This window comes from Glandiceps talaboti, chromosome 20 (genome assembly GCF_964340395.1).
Source record: "Glandiceps talaboti chromosome 20, keGlaTala1.1, whole genome shotgun sequence".
Taxonomy (NCBI): Eukaryota; Metazoa; Hemichordata; class Enteropneusta; family Spengelidae; genus Glandiceps; species Glandiceps talaboti.
In genome coordinates this window covers 11,973,620-11,996,683 of record NC_135568.1, presented here as the reverse complement: position 1 = coordinate 11,996,683, position 23,064 = coordinate 11,973,620, and the positions used below count along the sequence as shown (strand labels likewise).

The window sequence follows — 23,064 nt, the reverse complement described above, 5'->3', positions numbered from 1 at the left end:
AATAGAAGCTACAGCAGATAGAACTATTTAGGAATAATATTGATGATACTTACTGTATGGTGGTTTAGCTGTAAAAGGTCCAGCTGCTTCACTTGGTCTACCAACACCAGCTTTGTTCTCTGCACAGACACGGAACTCATAGACAGTTCCTTCAGTAAGGTTATCAACTGTACATTGTGTTTCTGTAACTGTCATTCTGGTGGCTTTCACCCATCTTGTACTGAACCTTTCTTTCTTCTCAACAACATATCCAGTGACTGGAGAACCACCATCATCTTCAGGTGGAGTCCAGCTCAATTTCATTGATGTCGCAACAATATCAGATACTTTAGGTATTCCAGGTGGACCAGGTACATCTGATATTATAAGAATGCATAGAGAAGGTAAGTATGAATGGAGATGAAGTCATTGCTTTTAAGATTTCATAGAAAAGTTAGATTGTTCGTGTAAAAAAGTTCAATTTTTTTTTTAAAAACTCAACATGCCTTCATTAATACAATCTTAGGTAACTTACCATAAGGTGGTTTGGCAATCTTGGCATCTGATGGTTCACTTGGTTTACCAGCACCAGCCTTATTCTCAGCTACAACTCGGAATTCATATTCATTGCCTTCTTTAAGTCCTGTCACCTTGAATGCAGTCTCTGTCATTGCATAAGTGTTGACTTTGTCCCATCGTGTTGAGAATTTCTCTTTCTTCTCAACATTGTAACCAGTGATTGGAGATCCGCCATCAGATCTTGGAGCTGACCAGTTCAGATTCATAGTAGTGGCAGTGATATCACTTACAATAGGTTTGGATGGTGCATCAGGTGCGTCTGTATTTGAATAAAAAGTTTACCAAAATTACTTTATACAGAAGTACCAATATCTGATTAAAGATAGCTGCATGAATTGTTTATTTTGCTTTTCAAATTGTTTGGTGTAAGACAAATGCTGTCATGATAAACTTAACATTATAACATACAACAATTCCCAACATTTTGCCAATGGTGGTTTTTTGTACGACACTCCTGTTCAGCAGAGGCAACTTACCATATGGTGGCTTGGCTTTCTGTGGTTGTGATGGTTCACTAAATGGTCCAAGACCAGCTTTGTTCTCAGCAGCCACTCTGAATTCATACACACTGCTTTCAATAAGATCTCTGACAGTGTAGTGTGTCTCAGGGATTGATTCCCTGCTCACTTTCATCCACCTAGTACTTGAAGTGTCTTTTCTTTCAATGATATATCCAGTGATGGGGCTTCCACCATCATCTCTTGGTGGTCTCCATGTGATTGTCATGTGGGTAGCATTAACATCAGTCACTTCTGGGGTGCCAGGAGCTTTGGGTACATCTACATGAAATACAAACACATGAATGAATGTTCAACTAGTGTTAGAGAACTTGTGGATCCCTGACTGTTAAATTCATTGGGTCTCATTATCTCCTCTGTTGCACAGAAATGTTTCATCATTTTTATAGAACTTGTGATATGTGTGACTACTGGATCAAAGTGAACTTATTCAAATAATATATTGCGGTATCAATGTTCTTAGCTTAACAAAATTTCAAGGTGTCATGTTTCCTTAATGAAAAATGTAGTTCATAAAACACACCTGATGCTCATAAAAATGTCTTCATCACTATTCAACAAATTGAAAGTTTTGAAATTTGTTAAAGTAACATGATACTTACCATATGGTGGTTTTGCAAGTTTAACTCCTGAAGATTCACTTGGATTACCAATGCCTGCCTTATTTTCTGCTTGTATTCTGAATTCATACTGATTACCTTCTTTAAGTCTCTCTACTGTACAAACTGTCTCTGTCACTGATAGCACCTGTTCCCATATTGTACTATACTGTGCTTTCATTGTAACAATATACTTTGTGATTGGACTACCACCATCACTATCTGGAGGTGTCCATTTGAGAGTCATGGTGCTTGCAGTGATATCAGAGACAGATGGTTTTCCTGGTGTGCCTGGGACTTCTACATGGTGTGGCCAAAGTTGTGCAGTGCAGAGAAAGATGGTGGGGAGGGAAGACAGTAGAAAGAGGCTGATAAGGAATATGTCAAGTGGTGGGGTGCAGGCTATGATTTGAAATGACAATTCTTACCTTCTATGGATTATGAATAGCTGTTATAGTTATTGTATACACCCCTGGTGTTCGTCCAAACATTGTCATTTGTTTACAGCAGCTTCTTCATGTCATGCCATGCTTACCATTTGTCTTATAAATCTCATGCCATTCATTCAAGATGAACTTGCTTCAACAGAAGCAAGCATTGAATGACGGAGTTTAACATTATCGCAGAGCTTAAACAGTAGTAGTTGAACAACACAGAGTACATGATTTCAAATGGTGCAGGTGCAACAAGATAACAAGGTTAAACAAACAAAGACACATTTGTATATTAAATCAAATACAAGAAAGACAAATTGTATTGTGATTAACATGGAACTTGAAATTACAGTGTGGAATAGTACTGCCTTTGCCTATGTCAATGCATTATTCATCTTGCCAATGCTTTCAATAGTTTTCGCAATGTAAATTAACCAAACAATGCTACAAAAATGACAGAATTGTGATGTCAAATATCACCATATTACAACAATCATGCAGCTGGTACACTAGAACAAAGTATCCAACAAGAATACAAATTAATGCATTAAACTCAAGCCGTTTACATTCATACAACAGGTACAAATTAAGCAATTGATGACAATTTATCAAGTGCTTACCATAGGGTGGTTTCAAAGTAACAGGGGGTGTAGATTCACTTGGTGCACTAAGACCAGCTTTATTTTCAGCAGAAACTCTGAACTGATAGACTGAGTTTTCTCTGAGATCAGTCACTGTACATGTCTTATCTGTCACTTCCTGTGCACACTGCACCCATAGAGTACTGAACTTATCCTTACAATACACAGTATAACCAGTAATTGGTGATCCACCATCAGAAGTAGAAGCTACCAGTTTCAAAGTGACTGAGTTATGAGTGACTTCAACTACTTCAGGAACTCCTGGAGCTCCTGGTACATCTATGGATAGGATGATTGGGGGATAGATTTATATTAAGAGGAACTTACGGAAGAGATTTAAGAAGTTGCTAATAAGAAGGTGTTCAGAAATCACAGGTTAGTTTTACAAGACTTCTCAAGTAGGAAGAATTTACTGTCACAATACCAAGTTAAAAAAGAGATTGAAAGAAGTTGATAATAATTAATAGTAGTTAGTAGTAAGTAGCTTTATTCAAAAATCTCATGTAAGGTTACAGGAGTTTTTGTTATGTGAGAATTCAAAGTCAAGCTAAACAAGATACTTAAGAGAAATGAAAGCAGATAGGTAGAAGCTTTACCAGAAATCTCTGGTAAGGTTACTGTTACAGTAATTCTTGTTTAGTACGAGTTCGTTATCAAAGTAAATGTGTTATCCACAATATAATACCAATCTATCAACTTCTGTTAGTTAAGTGGTAAGTGTGTAAAGTCACTCCATCTCATATTATTTCAACCAACCAAACACCAGGAAACGACGACTCATTCCACAACGATTCAGAAGTGTGTTCAGTTTTCTTCACTGAAACTCCACTTAAACAACTGCAAATGTTAGACAACAATCAACAGAATCCACAGTCGCCTAGCCATTAGGTAAGTAAGTTAATTCAAACTTAAAATCATCAAAGGAAACCTAACTCTGGAAACCATAATGGAACCTTAGTGAATTAATACGAGCACAACAGCGAACACCATAGTTATGAAAACCATGAAGAACCCAAATGCTTACCATAGGGATCTTTAGCCTTTGTAGGATCAGAAGGCTGACTTGCAGGACCAAGACCAGCCTTGTTCTCAGCAGATACTCTAAACTCATACACTGAACTTTCCTTTAGCTCTGACACAGTGCAAGTTGGTTGGACAACCTTTGCAGTAAAGGTCCATTTCCTACTGTACTGTTCTTTCATTTCAACTCTATATGAAGTGATAGCGCTACCACCATCTGATGCAGGTGGTCTCCATGACAACGTCATGGAGGATTTGGTGATATCAGATGGTTGAGGTTTGCTAGGTGCATCAGGAACATCTGGGATTGAGGAAGATGGTGGAAAAGGAGAATGCAAAGAGATGAGTTGAAATGTGCAACAGGTGTGAAGTGATGTGAAAAGTGATAGCTTAAGACTAATTTCTTACCTTTTACTTGTTGTCATCAAGGGAGATTCTACTAAGGGGCTTTGCTCTTGTTTTACTTACCATAAGGTGGTTTAGCAACCACTGGTGTTGATGGTTTGCTTGGTTCACTCATACCAGCCTTGTTTTCTGCTGACACTCGGAATTCATATTCTGTACCCTTGATCAGATCAGAAGCAACGATGAATGGTTCTTTCACTGGAACTCTATTCACTCTAACCCATCGGTCTTTGCTTGTGTCACGTTTCTCAACTATGTAGCCAGTAACTCTTGCTCCACCATCTGAATCTGGTGGTGTCCACTTGAGATTGGCTGTTGTGTCGGAAACTTCAATGACAGTAGGTTTCCCAGGGGCATCAGGCACAGAGATCTTCAATGTAGCTGGGAAGCTTGGTTTACCAACACCAGCTTTGTTTTCTGCTAGCACACGGAATTCATAGTCAGTGCCTTCAGTTAAACCAGTAGCATTGTAGCTAGTATCTGTTACAGAGAGTGTGTTGTCCTTCACCCATCTTGCACTGAATTTCTCTTTTCTTTCAATGGTATATCCAGTAACAGGTGATCCACCATCATCTTTGGGAGGTGTCCACTTGAGTTTGATTGATGTTGGTTGAACTTCAATGATATCTGGAGTTCCTGGTGCATCAGGTACATCTGTAAAAGAGAATTTGCCAGCATAAAAGTTGTGAACATTATGCAAAATTGCTATAAATCCCTTGGTTACAATCAGTCAATATATCATATCAGCATATCTGTATTACAGCTTAATGGGCAAGTCGAGAGTAATCCTTTGTTTTTGGAATAATAAGAAGATAATTATGATTGTCTGAATACTATTTGTCACCCATTTTATTAAAATTTTACAGAGGAATTTTCTTACCATATGGAGGTTTGGCAACCTTTGTTTCTGATGGTTCACTTGGTTTACCAATACCAGCTTTATTTTCTGCACAAACTCTGAAGGTGTATTCATTTCCCTTTTCAAGACCATTCACGACGTGAGTTGTCTCGGAAACAGTGTAAGTATTAACTCTTGTCCACCTAGTACTAAATCTTTCCTTCTTTTCAATGACATAGTTGAAGACAGGGCTGCCACCATCATCTTCTGGAGGTGTCCATGTCAACTTCATAGATTTTTCTGTGATGTCACTGATCAAAGGTCTGCCTGGTGCATCAGGTATGTCTGTTGTAAACAAGGTCAAAAACATTTCGGAACATCATTCATCATCATAGACATATACACTGAACAATCATTTTGAAAATGTTAAGGAAACAACACTGTGAATAGTAAAGTTCTTCAGCTATTATACTTACCATATGGTGGTTTGGCAATTCTTAAATCTGATGGTTCACTTGGTTTACCAACACCAGCCTTGTTCTCTGCTGCAACTCTGAATTCATATTCTGTTCCCTCAGTCAAGTTAGTTACTTTGTATGTAGTGTCTGGTATGTTCTCTTTGGTCACTCGGATCCATCGGCTACTGAATTTCTCCTTTCTCTCCACAACATAGTTGGTGATTTCAGCTCCACCATCTGTGTCAGGTTCACGCCATGTTAGGGTCATGGTTGTGGCTGTCACATCAGAGATCTTTGGTTTTCCTGGTGGACCAGGAACATCTGATAACACAAATGATTATGATGGATCAGTTTACACAGCCACTAAAGGTTTTCCTGTCTGATGTTTTTGCTTTGTACGAAAACAAAAAATGAATACCTGGTTTTAAATCTATTAATCTTGCAAGCAAATTATTATGGGGGAAAACTTACCATATGGAGGTTTAGCACGATGTTTGTCACTTGGTTCACCAAATGGACCTGTACCAGCTTTGTTCTCAGCAGCTACTCTGAACTGATACTCTGTACCTTCCGTCAGATCTGTCACAGTTGTTGTAGTGTCCGTAATAGATTCTCTAATTGCTCTACTCCATCTTCCTCTAGTGATATCAAACTTCTCAATCACATAGCCAGTGATAGGACTTCCACCATCTGATCTTGGTGCTGTCCAGGTGAGAGTCATGTAAGTGGCATCAATCTTAGAAACATCTGGTTTTCCAGGTGCACCTGGTACATCTGGTAAAGGAATTAACATTTGTTGAAAATCAGTTCATCGTGTAAAAATGCCTGTCCTCACATCCTGTCCAGACTGTTATGAAATTTATATGACATGAGACATAACACGACATTAGATATTTGCCAAAAATATTTCATTTTTTTTTCAGGCCAGGTAGACAATTCAAAATGAAGTACTTAGGTAAAGTAAACATCATTCATATTCTAAATCAATCCTGCCCACATTGTAAGTGTTAACTTATGTGTTTCTTCATATGATACAAAAACAATTATTATTTTGAAGAATGTTAAAATTTCTCTAAGCATTTTAAGATAATCATTTTACCATATGGTGGTTTGGCTTTCCTGATGTCACTTGGTTCACTGGGTTTGCCAACTCCAGCTTTGTTTTCAGCTAGTACACGGAATTGGTACTCATTTCCTTCTCGGAGTTCACTTGCTTTGAGAGCAGTATCTGGAACAGAGTGTTTGTTGACCTTGTTCCACATGGCACTAAATTGTTCTTTCTTTTCTGCATAGTATCCTGTAACTGGTGATCCACCATCATCTAGTGGTTCTGACCAATCAAGGTTCATGCTCATGGCTGTAACATTTGAAATGTTTGGTTTTCCAGGTGGCCCAGGAACATCTGTAGGAAAGATATTAACCATTTTCACTGTCATAACAGGCAGAATATATGGTGGACACTTAGCATCATTCATACTTATTTCCATTTTAGTGTCTCATCTGGACTTCTATTAAACTTCAGTAAGCTTCTCTATTGTTGATTGCCTTGTTGACAAAACTATTTTATAGTTATACTTCAGATTAAGTGTTACTTTATCTATTATACATGCTTCATAATATCATCATATTGTCCTTTTTTGATCTATAATATCTGTTTTTGAGAACATCACTTACCATATGGTGGTTTGGCAGTTCTTGGTTCAGATGGTTCACTGTATTTACCAACACCAGCTTTGTTCTCTGCTGCCACTCTGAACTGATAGTCTGTACCTTCAGTTAATCCAGTTACAGTGTGTTCAGTATCAATCACTTTGTCATCAGTGTACACCTTGCTCCATCTTGAACTGAACTCTTCCTTCCTTTCAATCACATAGTTGGTAATTCTGCTACCACCATCAGAATCAGGTACTGTCCACTTGATGGTCATAGATTTGGCTGTCACGCCAGTTACTTTGGGTCTACCAGGCTTGTCTGGCACATCTGAAGGAATCATATTCAAAGCAATATGTTAGATATATATCTACTAGTTTAGTTTATGTATTTGTATTGATAACAATTAGGATAGTTGTTTGTAGTAGTTATGGTTTAATAAACGACAGCTGATGAAGGTCGTGCGATTTCACTGAACAAGGTCAGGAACCAATGCATTGTGTTCAGAACTTCTGACTGTTACTAGTATTTCAAAGCAAGGAATTGTACATCGCTATGATCATTACATCCATTGTGGAAGGCACTAAATAAATGTACATATGATTCATTATTGTATAAGAAAACAATGTCTTTGGTCATTATACCAGTTTTGAAGGCCACAATTATACCCTTCAATTAAATTTCATGCTATCTTTTATACCACTTACCATATGGTGGTTTAGCTTTCTTTGGACCAGTGGAATCACTTGGTTTACCAACACCAGCCTTATTTTCTGCACAGACTCTGAATTCATATTCATTGCCTTCTTTAAGTTCCTCTACTTTGTAAGTCAGATTAGTTACACTGTCTCTGTTGATTCTTGACCATCTGAAACTAAACTGTTCTTTCATTTCAATGTTGTATCCAGTAACAGGAGAACCACCATCATCTTCAGGTGGAGTCCAGGTCAGTTTCATTGATGTTGCATCAATGTCAGATATAGTTGGTTTGCCAGGTGGGCCTGGAACATCTGGTGAAAAAAAATTAAAGTGTTATTTCAGTTGTCATCAAAACATAGAGTAGTCATTGCTATAGAAATAAATATTTATTTTATACAAAGATCTTTGGGTGTGTGAAAACAAAACCTTTCAAATTTATAGAATTTTCCAAAACAAATACCCCAAACAAAACCCTTATGACTTACAATAGTTATTGTTTGAAATGAATATAGTTAAGAATATTAACACTTACCATATGGTGGTTTGGCTACTTTGGGATCTGATGGTTCACTTGGTTTACCAACACCAGCTTTGTTCTCTGCACAGACTCTGAATTGATATTCAGATCCTTGCTTGAGGTCTGTTACAGTGAATGTTGTTTCTGAGACATCAAATCTGTTGGCTTTAGTCCATAATGTTGACATTCTATCTTTCTTTTCAATGATATATCCAGTGACTGGTGCACCACCATCATCAAGTGGTTCTGTCCAGTGAAGTGTCATCTTGGTAGCATCAATGTCTGAGACTGTAGGTTTACCAGGTGGACCAGGTAGACCTGAAATTGGACAAATGACAGTATGCTAAATGCTTGCCTAAAATTTAGAAACCAACATTCACCACTTTTCAGATGATATCTATTAGAGAGAGTTGTGAAAAAAGAGTTTATCACACTTCTTGCATCTGCCCATATGAAATATGAAAAATCCAATAATTACATGGGGTACATCATAAAGGATGGTCCAACTATGTATATCTCGGTGAGCATAGTTACTAATGGAACACTATGTAAAACTGTTGAATAGTTAATATGCACTGAAATAGTACTTGAAGCTGCCATGCATAGGCAGTCATAGTGCATGTTTATGAAGTAACGTTTTCATGTACTTACTTGAAAAAAAATGTGAAAAAGGATTTAGGCTACTTTCAAATATAAACTTACCATATGGTGGTTTAGCTGTCTTTGGTTCTGATGGTTCACTGTATTTACCAACACCAGCTTTGTTCTCTGCAGCCACTCTGAACTGATAGTCTGTACCTTCAGTAAGTCCTGTTAGAGTATACGCTGTATCTGTCACCTTTGTATCTGTGTAGACCTTGGCCCATCTTGTAGCAAACTCTTCCTTCTTTTCAATCACATAGTTGGTGATCTTACTACCACCATCTGACTCTGGTTCTGTCCATTTGATGGTCATGCTTGTAGCCTGGGTTTCAGTCACCTTAGGTTTGCCAGGTGCATCAGGTACATCTGTGAGTAGGAATGGAGTTAAATTTAGTAATATTCAAATGGGTTAATAGGAAAAACATACATCATGTCTTAAAAGTACAAGTTTCAGGTCTAGTCAAGTCAAGAGAATATGTATACTATGGGTATGGCAGATAAAACACCTGAAACGCAAACTTTTCAATATTAGTTGTTTCATATTCTGACTTCATATTCCTTATGGTTAATACTTACCATACGGTGGTTTTGCTGTATGTGGACCAGTGGATTCACTAGGTCTGCCAACACCAGCTTTGTTCTCAGCACAGACTCTGAATTCATAGACTGATTTCTCCTTCAAATCACCAACAGTGTAAGTCAGATCTGTCTCAGTTACAGTGTTCACCTTGGTCCATCTAACACTGAATTGTTCTTTCTTCTCAATAACGTATCCAGTGACAGGTGAACCACCATCATCTTCAGGTGGAGTCCAAGTCAGTTTCATTGATTTTTCAGTAATTTCAGAGACTTTAGGTGTTCCAGGTGGACCAGGTACATCTGATAGGAAAGTAAGCATAAGATACAATCAGGTTTTGAATGTGGAAGACTTTTCACACACAATGCTTGAAATCTCTCTAAAAATAGACAAAGAACTTACAGAATTTGTTGAAGACTAATTACAAATCTCTGAGTATTTGTCTACCTGTTGTCAGTGTTACTGTTCAGATGCAAACCAAATAATATACACTTTTCTTTTTGGATGGTATAATCATAGAAGCATAGTCAATATTCTTTATGAAACTTACCATATGGTGGTTTAGCAACTTTGCCGTCACATGCTTCACTAAATTTGCCAAGTCCAGCTTTGTTCTCAGCTGCAACTCTGAACTGATATTCAGATCCTTCTTTCAAGTCAGAGACAGTGAATTTGTTGTCAGTGACATCAAATCTGTTAGCTTTGGTCCATAATGTAGACTTAGTATCTTTCTTTTCAATGACATAGGCCTTAACAGGTGCTCCTCCATCATCCATAGGTGCACTCCAGTTCATTGTCATCTGTGTTGCTTGGATATCAGACACAATTGGTACACCTGGTGCATCACATACACCTGGAATTTAAAATGGGAACATTGGAAATGAGTACTATTTGCTCTGAACATGTCAAACATACGATAAACTCAGAAACTATTTGTTATTGCATCCCTACGTTTTAAAAGTCCACTTCACATTAGGATTTTTATTTTGGTGAGAACAACTGTTGTCTGGCTGAGTTGTAGAAAAAGTCGGTCCATAACAAAAAAAATGATCCTATGTAATCCTTATGGCTATACTGATAAGATTATGTGAATTCCTGAGGATGAAACTCTGACATTTCATTTCCAAGGATGGCCACAAATGTATTGACCAATAGTGAACCAATAGTGAACTTACCATATGGTGGTTTAGCAACCTTAGGCTCAGATGGTTCACTAAATTTACCAACACCAGCTTTGTTCTCAGCAGCAACTCTGAACTGATATTCAGAGCCTTCAGACAGTCCTGTCACAGTGTATGTAGTATCTAGGATCTTTTCATCGATATGAACCTTAGACCATCTTGTACTATATTCATCTTTTCTTTCAATGACGTAGTTAGTGATTCTACTTCCTCCATCAGATACTGGTTCAGTCCATTTCAGTGTCATACTTGTAGCTTGGACATCTGTTATCTTTGGTTTACCAGGTGCATCAGGTGCATCTGTAACATAACAATAAGTGTTATTAATCATACTTTTCCTCCAAATTTGGCGATCTTAAGACCAAAATTAATAATCATGTTTGCATGGGTGAGTGAAAATGTTAACACAGAAAGAAATTAAATGACGACAAATCATAGATATCTTGGTACTCCTTTTATAAATTACATAAATTATACACAAATATCGCTACATATGCGTCATATTAAGGTAAGGAATATAATAGCACTGTTTCACTGGTGATGACAACTTTTTACTTGTAAAACTTACTTGTTTCATTGTTACTAAATATTGGTACTTACCATATGGTGGTTTTGCTGTATGTTGACCAGTGGATTCACTAGGTGCTCCAACACCAGCTTTGTTTTCAGCACACACTCTGAATTCGTAGATTGACCCTTCCTTCAGGTCATCAACTCTGTATGTCACATCTGATGTACTGACTTTGTTGACCTTTGACCATCTGAAGGAGTATTGCTCTTTGACCTCAATGAAGTATCCGGTGACTGGTGAACCACCATCATCTTCAGGTGGAGTCCAGCTCAGTTTCATTGATGTTGCATTTATGTCAGAGACCTTGGGTGTTCCAGGTGGACCAGGTACATCTATTGGAATTGAAAAAGTGGTCAGTATCTCTTTTCAAAACTGGTACAACCCTATCTTGTTCAATATTTCTGAAAGTAAAAATCTACTTCTTTCTTTCTTTGAATCCAGACATACTGCATTGAAACATTCATTTCACTTAATCATGTACTCCTCATTAATTAGGGGAGAGGGGTTGGGTGGGGGACTTCTTGCCTTTTTGTCTGAAAATTTTGTTTTGCATGTTATATGATAACACTGTTAAATTATAGTATTTTCCATAACATGTCTCAATATCTCTGTGGTAAGAGGTACAAACATAAAGAATATTACGTCTACATGTACTCGGGGAGAGACAATATATTTCTTACCATATGGTGGTTTGGCTATGTGTGAATCGGATGGTTCACTTGGTTTACCAACACCAGCTTTGTTCTCTGCAGCCACTCTGAATTGGTATTCAGATCCTTGCTTGAGGTCTGTTACAGTGAATGTTGTTTCTGAGACATCAAATCTGTTGGCCTTGGCCCAGAGTGTGGAGAACTTCTCTTTCTTTTCAATGATATATCCAGTAATTGGTGCACCACCATCGTTCAATGGTGTAGTCCAGTTCAGTGTCATCTTGGTAGCATCAATGTCAGATATGACTGGTTTACCAGGAGCATCAGGTAGACCTAAGAAAGACAGATTCAAATTTCTGTTAGACTGGTTGCTTTTGTGAATACTGTTAAAGGCCCGTATCACAGGGAATACAAATTTGGGTTTGAAAACAACTGTCTGGTAGTGAGCCATGTGAAAAGTTGGTCCTCAGTAAATGAGTGGTCCTATGCAACGTTTCTGCCTCCTCTGATATGTTGAACATTTTCTAAGACCACAGGATACAAACATTAAGGTTTAACACTTTACTTATCGACAACTATATAATATATTTTTGTATTCATGAATCGTATTATACACTGTGAATCTTAACAGAATAGTGTATAATACTTACCATATGGCGGTTTAGCTGCCTTGGGTTCTGATGGTTCACTGTATTTACCAACACCAGCTTTGTTCTCAGCAGCCACTCTGAACTGATAGACTGTTCCTTCAGTTAGACCAGTCACAGTGTAGTTGGTGTCTGTTGATTTGTGTTCTATGTACACTTTACTCCATCTAGTACTAAACTCTTCCTTCTGTTCAATCACATAGTTGGTAATTTTGCTGCCACCATCTGACTCTGGTTCAGTCCATTTCAATGTTATTGTCGTTGATGAGGTCTCAGTTACCTTTGGCTTTCCTGGTGCTTCAGGTACATCTAGAATGAACAATGATAATGGTTTTGTCATGTCACTGTCTTATCCTAAGTAACATTGGGTAAATGTTACACCAGTCTATAGCATTCTGACCAGGGTTTACCTTCAGAATTATCATTATTTCACAGTTGCTAAATCATAAAATGCTTGTCACTATCTTGTCACAGGCAGAGAGTATGACTTAGTAAATGTTGCATCAGTCTGTACCATTTTGACATGGTTTTTTCTAAAGCAGTTACACTTAATTTACAGTTTCAAAATGTGATTGAATCATTCCTTGGCTAGAGTTACTGTTAAATGACATTCTCTCTATGCTGTTGAATATAAACTAAATAATGTCTAAGTTTTCTCTTTATCCGATTCCAGTATTTTGAACTCCAAGCCAAAGCATTATCATGCCAAAAAAGTAAAGTATAAATTTTTGATTTAAGAAAAAGCTGCTTTTCCCTTACTAAGCAAAAGTGTACATAATATTAAAATCTCAAAAATTATTGACTTACCATATGGTGGTTTGGCTTTCTGTGGTCCAGTGGATTCACTAGGTGCTCCAACACCAGCTTTGTTCTCAGCACAGACTCTGAATTCATACATATCACCTTCAGTTAATCCATCAACAGTAAATGATGTGTCAGCAACACTCTGTCTATTAACTCTTGCCCATCTGGTGCTGAATTGTTCTTTCTTCTCAACAACATATCCAGTAATAGGAGCACCACCATCATCTTCAGGTGGAGTCCAACTCAGTTTCATTGATGTTGCCGTCTTGTCAGAGATCTTCGGTGTTCCAGGTGGACCAGGTACATCTGAAAGTATATCAAGATATTTCTTAAGTATGAATTTTCAATATTGTCAGGAAAATATTTTTCAGGTTGCATTGACATGGTTGAATAAATTTTTAAAAAAAAGTAATTTTTAAGGATCTCAGGGTGATATCAACTCATGATGATTTGCAGATCGGGTTTCCTTGTTGAAGTGAGTGATATATTGACATAATTTTTGTACTCTGTAGAATTTGACAAATCATCTAATATTCACAGTATATTTAATGTAAGTACTAAATATATCAAGAAGAGAAAGTTCCTTTAACATTTGGGATAGCTTAATATAAAATACTCCACTATCAAATGCACTGATGATTTACTTAAAGTCTGAATCAAATTTGATACTTACCATATGGTGGTTTAGCAATTCTTGATTCAGATGGCTCACTATACTGGCCAAGACCAGCTTTGTTCTCTGCAGCCACTCTGAATTCATATTCTTTGCCTTCTCTGAGATCAGTAACAGTAAAGGTCTTGTCTGTCACAGCAAATTTGTTTGCCTTGTCCCATCTGGTGGAAAATCTCTCCTTCTTTTCAATGGTGTATCCAGTGATAGGTGAGCCACCATCATCTGTTGGGGGTGTCCAGGTCAAAGTCATCTTTGTAGAATCAACATCTGAAATCACAGGTTTGCCAGGTGGTCCTGGTGGATCTACAAATGAAATACAAGAATTTGGAATCACTCAGGATGTCCATTAACACTTTACATGATTCTACACAGAAATTTACAGTGGATTGTAAGTTTTTATCTGATAAGGTACAGTTCCGTTAATTATGACACTAATCAAAGCTGATTATTGAGTTTCCAAATTGAGCTTAAAGTTAAAATTTGTAATAAGGTTGACTGAGAAATTACCATATGGTGGTTTAGCAATCCTAGGATCTGATGGTTCACTGAAGTCACCAAGTCCAGCCTTGTTTTCGGCAGCAACTCTGAATTGATACTGTGAGCCTTGAGTCAGATCAGGCACTGTGTGTGTTGTGTCAAATACTCTTTCATCCATCTTAGTGACCTTCAGCCATCTACTACTGGTTGTTTCTTTCTTTTCAATCACATATCCTGTCACTTTGCTACCACCATCATCTTCTGGTGGTGTCCATGTCACTTTTATTGAGGTAGCTGTTGTCTCTGTTACATTAGGTTTACCTGGAGGGCCAGGAACATCTGGAAAATAGACAATAGAAAATATCGATTTATAGAGGTATTATCAAATACTACTACACTGAGCTGCAAAGCTTGTTAAAACAAAAGCAATGGTCCTTGCCCACATGAGGGCGCTAATGCAGATCAGTACAGTAATAGATTACTTACCATTCATTGTCTCATTTTCAGTGAGAAATATAGATTTCAAAATTTCATGACTAAGCTATTTCCTACTTACCATCACTTACCATTCATTGTCTCCTTTTCAGTGAGAAATATTGATTTCAAAATCTCGACTGAACTATTTTCTACTTACCATCACTTACCATTCATTGTCTCATTTTCTGTGAGAAATATCGATTTCAAAATCTCATATCTGAACTATTTTCTACTTTTGATAGAATGTCATCTTATGGCAATGATAAGTGTTAACCAAATCATGCTGCATTATTAAAACATAAAGTTTCTAGTATTACAACTAACCATAAGGTAGTTTTGCAACTGCAGGTTTGGAAGGTTCACTGAACTTTCCAAGTCCAGCTTTGTTTTCTGCAGCCACTCTGAAAGTATACTCATTTCTTTCTTTAAGACCAGTGACAGTGAAATTTGTAGCATTGACACTAATCTTGTTGGCTTTTTCCCATCGTGTGCCGTACTGGTCTTTCTTCTCAATGAAATAGCCAGTGATTGGACTTCCACCATCATTATCAGGAGGAGTCCATTTTATTGTGATGGACGTAGCCTGTGTTTCTGTCACAGTTGGACGACCAGGAGCATCTGGTACATCTGAGATGAAGATAATATGTACAAGAAAAAGATGACGAGATGAAAGGAGGAGAGAAGAATGAAAGGAAGATGTGGTATGAAAATTGATTGCTGTGTGATATAATTGTGTTGAAATAAGAGTATGAATGATCTTAGTGTTGACCCCAGAGGTCATGAAAAGGTCAAGGATCAGAGGTCAGACTTAAAGTACAATCATGAAATGGTTTGAGTAGAATCTTGAATCGATACTCTGGATGTTGACTTCAAATCATTGCTTGGTGTATTGTAATTTCATCATTATGTTCTACTTTACTTTATTAAGCATGCACATTGCGTATTAAAGGATTCTGTCATGAAACATATCAGTTTTTAAGAAATAGTTTATTTGACGACATTTATTTGTCTACTTCTTTTTCCAGACATTCCATTGATGGCCACTGCTTACCATAAGGAGGTTTACACTTGACAGGGTTGGTAGGTAGACTTGGTGGACCAACACCAGCTTTGTTTTCAGCACTAACTCTGAATTCATATTCAGATCCTTCAGTGAGTCCCTTGACACTGAATGTCAGTTCTGAGACTCGGTCACGGTTAGCTCTGGTCCAACGTGTGCTCATCTTCTCTTTACGTTCAATAACATAGCCTAAGATTGGACTACCACCATCAGATAGAGGAGTTTTCCATGTCAGTGTTACAGCTGTTGCATTGATCTCAGATACCTCAGGTGTTTCTGGAGCACCAGGTACATCTTAGGTCAGAAAGATGGCAGATTGATAAGGAGATAGAGCAAGAGACAAATTGGTTGGGGGGGGGGGGATTGAAAGTAGGAAAGGGTGGATTATACATGCTGTTACACAGATTGGCTTCTCAGCTCTCTGATTTCCTTATGTTCTCCAACACTCTTATTATAATATCAATAACATTCTGGTTCCTTTTCCAATATTGTGTAAGGGAACTATGAATTCACAAAATTTTCCTTTTTCTGATGTCAGGGTTATCTAGAGAGAATGGTACCCCACATGCAAACCTAGGTGAAAAGTAAGTCAGTTTTTATTATAGTTATTGGACAACAGGCATTTTTTGTATGTAGATTTACACACAGGCAGTCTGTTGGCATTGAAAGAACTAACAGACAACTGTAGAGGAAGGTTTAGTGAAAGAGAATGGTTACATTTCCTTGTCATGCAATATGAGGTAGTGTTCCCCTACCATAAGGTTCTTTAGCTGTTACAGGTGCTGTTGGTTCACATGGTGGGCCAACACCTGCTTTGTTTTGTGCAGCCACGCGGAACTCATACTTGTTACCCTCTCTCAGATCTGTGACTTTGAAAGTCAGGTCCACTGGTTTTCCTACAGAAACCCATCTTGAGCTGTATTGTTCCTTGCGCTCTACAACATAACCTGTGATCTTGCTGCCACCATCAGATTCTGGTGGTTGCCAGGTTAAAGTCAACGATTTGCTTGTGACATTACTGATGTCTGGTGTAGTTGGTGGGCCAGGGACATCTTGAGGAGAAGGAAATGTGTGAAGGAAATACATGAAAATGGAGAAAGAATGGCAGAAAATGTCTGATATGACATGAAAGCTAAGAACTGGAAGAATGTGTGAAGTTGAACATGAAGACTAAGAAATAATGAGTGAAAAGTGAAAATGGACAGATGCTCCAGTAGACCAAATTGACTGAAATGTTCAGTCTTCCCTGTGTATCGTGTAAAACTTACCATATGGTGGTTTTGCAACTATTGGTTTTGAAGGTTGACTTGGTTCGCCAACGCCAGCCTTGTTCTCTGCACTGACTCTGAATTCGTATTCAGTATCTCGGACCAAATCAGTTACGGTGAAAGTCTTCTCTTTGACAACTGTCCTTGTTGCCTTTGTCCATCTGTCCTTAGTAGTGTCTCTCTTCTCAATGATGTAGCCTGTAATCCTAGCACCACCATCAGAATCAGGTGGTGTCCATTTCAATGTAGCTTCTGTGTCTGTCACATCACTAACATCTGGTCTTCCAGGTGCATCAGGTGGGCTGATCTTCAGAGCGACAACATCACTTGGTTTACCAACACCAGCTTTGTTTTCAGCGCAGACACGGAATTCATAGTCATTGCCTTCTATCAGGTCAGACACACCGTATGTTGTCTGTGTACACTTGCCGATAGATGAAAACCTAGCACTGAATTTCTCTTTCTTTTCAACTACATATCCAGTGATGGGTGCACCACCATCATCTTCAGGTGGAGTCCAGGTCAGTGTCAGGGATGTTGGTTTGGGTTCTGTTATCTTTGGAGTACCAGGAGGACCTGGTGGGTCTAATGGAGCAATTGAAACACACATGATGAGGAAGTGAACCCTTCTAGTAAAACAATCAAGAGGATTTCCCTCTCCAATATGTTTATTGGAGTCCTTCAGGATAATAGTAGTAATTCAACTCCTTTCCAATAGGAATTCAACAAGACATAACTACGAGTATAGACAGGGATCCTTACATAAGCATCAGATTTGACATGCTCCATAATTGTAGTGAAGTACAATCTAACAAAGGGTTAACTAAAGCAAAATATCCGTTGAAATCAGGGAGCGAATTTTCACCGTGGTCTACTGTAGCTGAAGTAGAGTGTGCACTGAATGCTGGGGTAGTACTTCACAATCTCAGAGACACCATGCAAGACAGAAGTGAGGTAGAATTGACAGTTTTAGTTCTGAATGAACTAATAAGATAGAGAAAACGGAGGGACGGTTGGTTCAGATTCCAAGTGAACAATGAATGTTGATAATCGAATTCAGGAGCAGTAACAGGTGTCACATAACTAACACGACAAGGAAAAATCTATCATAATACATGCCTTGCAATGCTGAAAACCTAACTTACCATATGGTGGTTTGGCAAGTACTGGATCTGAAGGAGGTCCAAATTTACCAACACCAGCTTTGTTTTGAGCAGCTATCTTAAACTCATACTCTGATCCTTTGACGAGACCAGTCACAGTGAACGTTGTTTCAGACACTGTAACATCAGTAGCCTTAATCCAGCGTGACGACATCTTTTCTTTCTTTTCAATGACATAGTTAAAGATTTCACTACCGCCATCATCTTCTGGTGAGAACCATGATAGTTTCATGGATGTTTCATTCACGTCTGATACTTTAGGTTTGCTGGGTGCATCAGGTACATCTGAAGTAAGTAATGACCAATACATTGGTATCCTGACTATGTAATACATATTGAAGTTTACTTACCATGCTATAGCCATGCTGTTAGAGTATCATCCCTTCTCTAAAGTTAGACATCAAAACTGTCTATGATTTGAACAATGATTCTGCTGAACACAAAATTAATAGTCAACTTTTCTGAAGGCATCTGTTATCATCCACAAAACAGAACATTACTTTACTTTGTTAGATATTTCTTTACATGCAAACATCTGAAGAATTTGTCTTTTTCCAGTACATCCATCAATTGGCTTGAAACAGATATTGAAGTTAACATTCCTAGTTGATATTTCAGTATTTATTTCTTCATGCTTGTTAGTTTTTCAGTCTTTTTCTTTTCTTTGCTTTTTATTTTTTTCTTCATACAAAGAAACATATTAAATGTGCACTCTAACACAGCAATTTTTTGTAATACACAACGATTTGGTATTCACCTATCCCTCATTACTTGGTGACATACAAAAACCAAGTTATTATTAATTTGTCCGACAACAAAATTGTCTGTTTTTTATTAGATGGCAGCACACTGATCACCTCATACCTTACAAGAACAATATCTTACCATATGGAGGCTTAGCAAGCTGTGGTAGGCTAGGTTCACTGAATTTACCCAGACCAGCTTTGTTTTCTGCCGCAACTCTGAACTCATATTCTGTTCCTTCTACCAGGTCTTTCACCTTAGACTTAGTTTCAAAGATGAGTTCTGTGTTGACCTTTGACCACCTTGTACTTAGTCTGTCTCTCTTCTCAATGATGTATCCCTTGATAGGGCTGCCACCATCATTATCTGGTGGTGTCCATTTTACGGTCATAACAGTACTGTCTATATCACTGACAGTTGGTCTGCCAGGTGCATCAGGTACATCTGATGAATAACAGTCCACGCTTGAAATTACTCATCGTAAAATGAAACAATTATTAGATACTCACCATATGCATACACCATGCATGTAGTTAGTACTTTTTGCAGTGTCTGTCCATGCTTGTGAAGATGATGAAATTAGCTAAATATGTTTGTAACTACTTGTTACATACTTACCCCATACATATCCATGCATCATGCAGTTACACAAATACTGTCCATCCAGATAGGCACACAATACCAAAGTTATTAATTTATGTATAAAGAATGTCCAAATGTCCATAAGTCCTGGTCAAATCCAAATTATCACATGATCAACACACTATGTTAAATGAGTTAAATACCATGTGTACCTCTATGTATGAAACTATCTACTTAATTACCATGAACTATGACTTATAAAATGATTGTTAATAATTCAGTTTGGTCGTTACATACACTCTTCTTGTTTCATCTTCATGCAGGTTTGTTAAAGGGACATGGGCTGAGTTTATATATTTGTCTGGGGGCATTTCAAAACATTTGCATATCTGCATCTGAACAGGTACTTTTTAGTATTTTTCATTCTAAAATATACTAACAATCTCTTAAAATTCAACCTGGTACTCAACAAAATATGAACAATTTGATGAAAATTAATTTACATGCATCTGACTTTTGAGGAACACCTCTTATGCCATCAAATATTAAATATCTCAGGAGATCACTGGTAATGCTACTGAAGGCATGCCTAGACATTACCATTAAATTGGAATAGTTTTAAGGGGCCTTATGAGTCCAAGTATTTTCATATGAGGAAAAAAAGGTTATAAACTCAGCCTGTGCCATTATAAAATCTGTGTCAATTAAACCCATGCTCTATATTTGTATAATAACTTACCATATGGTGGTTTTGCCACTTTAGGATCTGATGGTTCACTGTATTTGCCAACACCAGCTTTGTTCTCTGCTGCAACTCTGAATTGGTATTCAGATCCCTCATGCAGATCTGTTACGGTGTATTCTGTATCAGTGACTCGTTCCCGGTTGGCTTTTGTCCATCTTGCACTGAACTTGTCCTTCCTCTCAATAATATAACCAGTGATTGGTGAGCCACCATCATTGTCTGGTGGTGTCCAAGTCAGAGAGATCTTGGTACTGTCTGTTGATGTGACTTCTGGTTTGCCAGGTGCTTCAGGTACATCTGAAAATGAAACGTACCATAACATCATGACTACTACAATCATCACATTTTGTAAACCTGAGCCCTCACATTGAAGGAGCTTTGCGAAAAACTTGTGGTTGGAAGTTAAGTGATATACTGCCAATAACTTTAAATTCTGATATATAGTTTGAGCTCCACAGAAGTTTATCAAATTACTTTCACAGAAATATTAACATAATTTTTTTAACAAATCGTCGCGTCAGTGCAGTAAGGTGGCATCTGCAATGCAATTGTATAGGCAGGTACGAGCTTACTGCACTGACGTGACAAAATATTGACCTTTCAGTGCTACATTTTAAAGTCAAAGATATATTGTGACAAAGAGCTATTATGGTTAATATACAAATATAGAAACAATTACCAAATATCAAACTTAGTATGAATCACTCATAAAATTATCCATTCAAATAGTGTTACTCTTTATATATACATGATATTTCTTGCTATAGTAGTTAAACATACTAATTTATTGTCATGTTACTGGTGTATAGAAATATCCAATAGTCTGGACAGGATCTTACCATATGGTGGTTTAGCCACTCTAGGTCCTGCAGAATCACTAGGTTTGCCAACACCAGCCTTGTTTTCAGCACACACTCTGAATTCATACTCTGATCCTTCCTTGAGGTCAGTAACAGTGAAAGTGGTGTCTTTGACACTGTATCTATTAACCTTGGACCACATGGTGGAGAATTTGTCTTTCTTTTCAATGATATATCCAGTGACTGGACTACCGCCATCATCTTCAGGTGGAGTCCAGTTTAATGTCATGGTATTGGCAGTCACATCTGTGATATCTGGTTTACCAGGTGGTCCTGGAACATCTGTGTATAAAAAGTATACCATTTCAACACTGTTAACAAATTTTCAAAGCATACATATTGTGAGAAATGCATTTCCTATCAGCTGAACGGAGGAAAAAATTGTGTATCATGACTAATTATTTGATCTTCACTATGTATTTCTTTCAACATTTTGATAGCACTAAGTGATTTACTTACCATATGGAGGTTTGGCAACTCTTGGTTCAGATGGTTCACTAAATTTGCCAACACCAGCTTTGTTCTCAGCAGCCACTCTGAATTCATATTGAGTTCCTTCTACAAGATCTGTTACTCTGTATGTTGGTTCAGGAATGGCATCTCTTGTAGCTCTGCTCCATCTGGTGGCAAAAGAATCCTTCTTTTCAATGACATAGTTCTTGATCTTGCTTCCACCATCATTGTCTGGAGGAGTCCAGGTCAATGTCATGGCACTTTCTGTTACATCTGAGATGATAGGTCTGCTAGGAGCATCCGGTACATCTAGAATAACAAACAAAGTTGAGAGATATTCAAGACTGTGAAGCATAAGGTAGATCTTTTAGTACACTGGTATATCAAGTAAAACAAAAATGGATTAAGCCATGCCTGAAATCATTTATTTACTTTACCATGCATGGAAACATGTTTGGCTAAAACCTTGGATTCAATCCCATTACCATGGTAACCTATTATGGATATCTGTGAATGATTTTCATCTTTCCATAGGTAACACACTTGCCTGCAGTGAACAACAGAATCACCCTGTGTAATCCATAGGCCTCAACTGAAAAAGAAACACCTAATGTTTATAGAGCCCTGGACAGTATCCCTCGCCTATAAGTGTTTTAATTTTCTAATGTCAACTTACCATATGGTGGTTTAGCCACAACTGCTTTGGTAGGTTCACATGTAGGGCCAACACCAGCTTTGTTCTCAGCAGCAATACGGAATTGGTACTCATTACCCTCCATCAAGTCTGTGACTACATACGTTGTGTCTGTCACCTTCTCTCTGTTAGCCTTTGTCCATCTCTGTCTGCTCACATCGCACTTCTCAATGACATAGTTAGTGATTGGAGAACCACCATCAGATTCTGGTGGGGTCCAAGTCAGTGTTACTTCAGTGCTGTCAACTTTGGTAATTTCTGGAGTTCTAGGTGCTCCTGGTACATCTGTAGGATTGAGACAAAAAGTCATTCTTAGCACTGGATCAACTCAAATATTTACATGTATGTCATAATATTTTGAGATATACAATGTTTAGTAAATTCTATTTGAATTCCAAAGGCATTTCATGTAGGGGTTCCCTATCAAAATTATGATTACACAATTTATGGAAACGTAAT

At 37.7% G+C, this 23,064-nt stretch overlaps 1 protein-coding gene across 1 annotated transcript in view; it reads right to left on the bottom strand.

Annotated features, from left to right (window-relative positions):
- LOC144450678 (titin-like) overlaps positions 1–23,064 on the bottom strand; it is a 450,019-nt gene that overhangs the window by 133,686 nt on the left and 293,269 nt on the right. Inside the window, exons 185-218 of the mRNA XM_078141331.1 lie at positions 22,588–22,890; positions 21,918–22,220; positions 21,438–21,740; positions 20,593–20,895; positions 19,413–19,715; positions 18,510–18,812; positions 17,365–17,949; positions 16,852–17,148; positions 16,088–16,390; positions 15,361–15,663; positions 14,590–14,898; positions 14,083–14,385; positions 13,413–13,715; positions 12,609–12,914; positions 11,989–12,291; positions 11,338–11,640; positions 10,732–11,037; positions 10,107–10,409; positions 9,556–9,858; positions 9,040–9,345; positions 8,353–8,655; positions 7,829–8,131; positions 7,146–7,451; positions 6,571–6,873; positions 5,943–6,245; positions 5,490–5,792; positions 5,056–5,358; positions 4,239–4,829; positions 3,775–4,071; positions 2,730–3,029; positions 1,679–1,975; positions 1,035–1,337; positions 515–817; positions 54–356 (exon numbers count right to left, since the gene is read on the bottom strand). Coding sequence (XP_077997457.1) covers positions 54–356; positions 515–817; positions 1,035–1,337; positions 1,679–1,975; positions 2,730–3,029; positions 3,775–4,071; positions 4,239–4,829; positions 5,056–5,358; positions 5,490–5,792; positions 5,943–6,245; positions 6,571–6,873; positions 7,146–7,451; positions 7,829–8,131; positions 8,353–8,655; positions 9,040–9,345; positions 9,556–9,858; positions 10,107–10,409; positions 10,732–11,037; positions 11,338–11,640; positions 11,989–12,291; positions 12,609–12,914; positions 13,413–13,715; positions 14,083–14,385; positions 14,590–14,898; positions 15,361–15,663; positions 16,088–16,390; positions 16,852–17,148; positions 17,365–17,949; positions 18,510–18,812; positions 19,413–19,715; positions 20,593–20,895; positions 21,438–21,740; positions 21,918–22,220; positions 22,588–22,890 — 10,869 coding nt within the window. The remainder of the gene's footprint in view (positions 1–53; positions 357–514; positions 818–1,034; positions 1,338–1,678; positions 1,976–2,729; positions 3,030–3,774; positions 4,072–4,238; positions 4,830–5,055; positions 5,359–5,489; positions 5,793–5,942; positions 6,246–6,570; positions 6,874–7,145; positions 7,452–7,828; positions 8,132–8,352; positions 8,656–9,039; positions 9,346–9,555; positions 9,859–10,106; positions 10,410–10,731; positions 11,038–11,337; positions 11,641–11,988; positions 12,292–12,608; positions 12,915–13,412; positions 13,716–14,082; positions 14,386–14,589; positions 14,899–15,360; positions 15,664–16,087; positions 16,391–16,851; positions 17,149–17,364; positions 17,950–18,509; positions 18,813–19,412; positions 19,716–20,592; positions 20,896–21,437; positions 21,741–21,917; positions 22,221–22,587; positions 22,891–23,064) is intronic.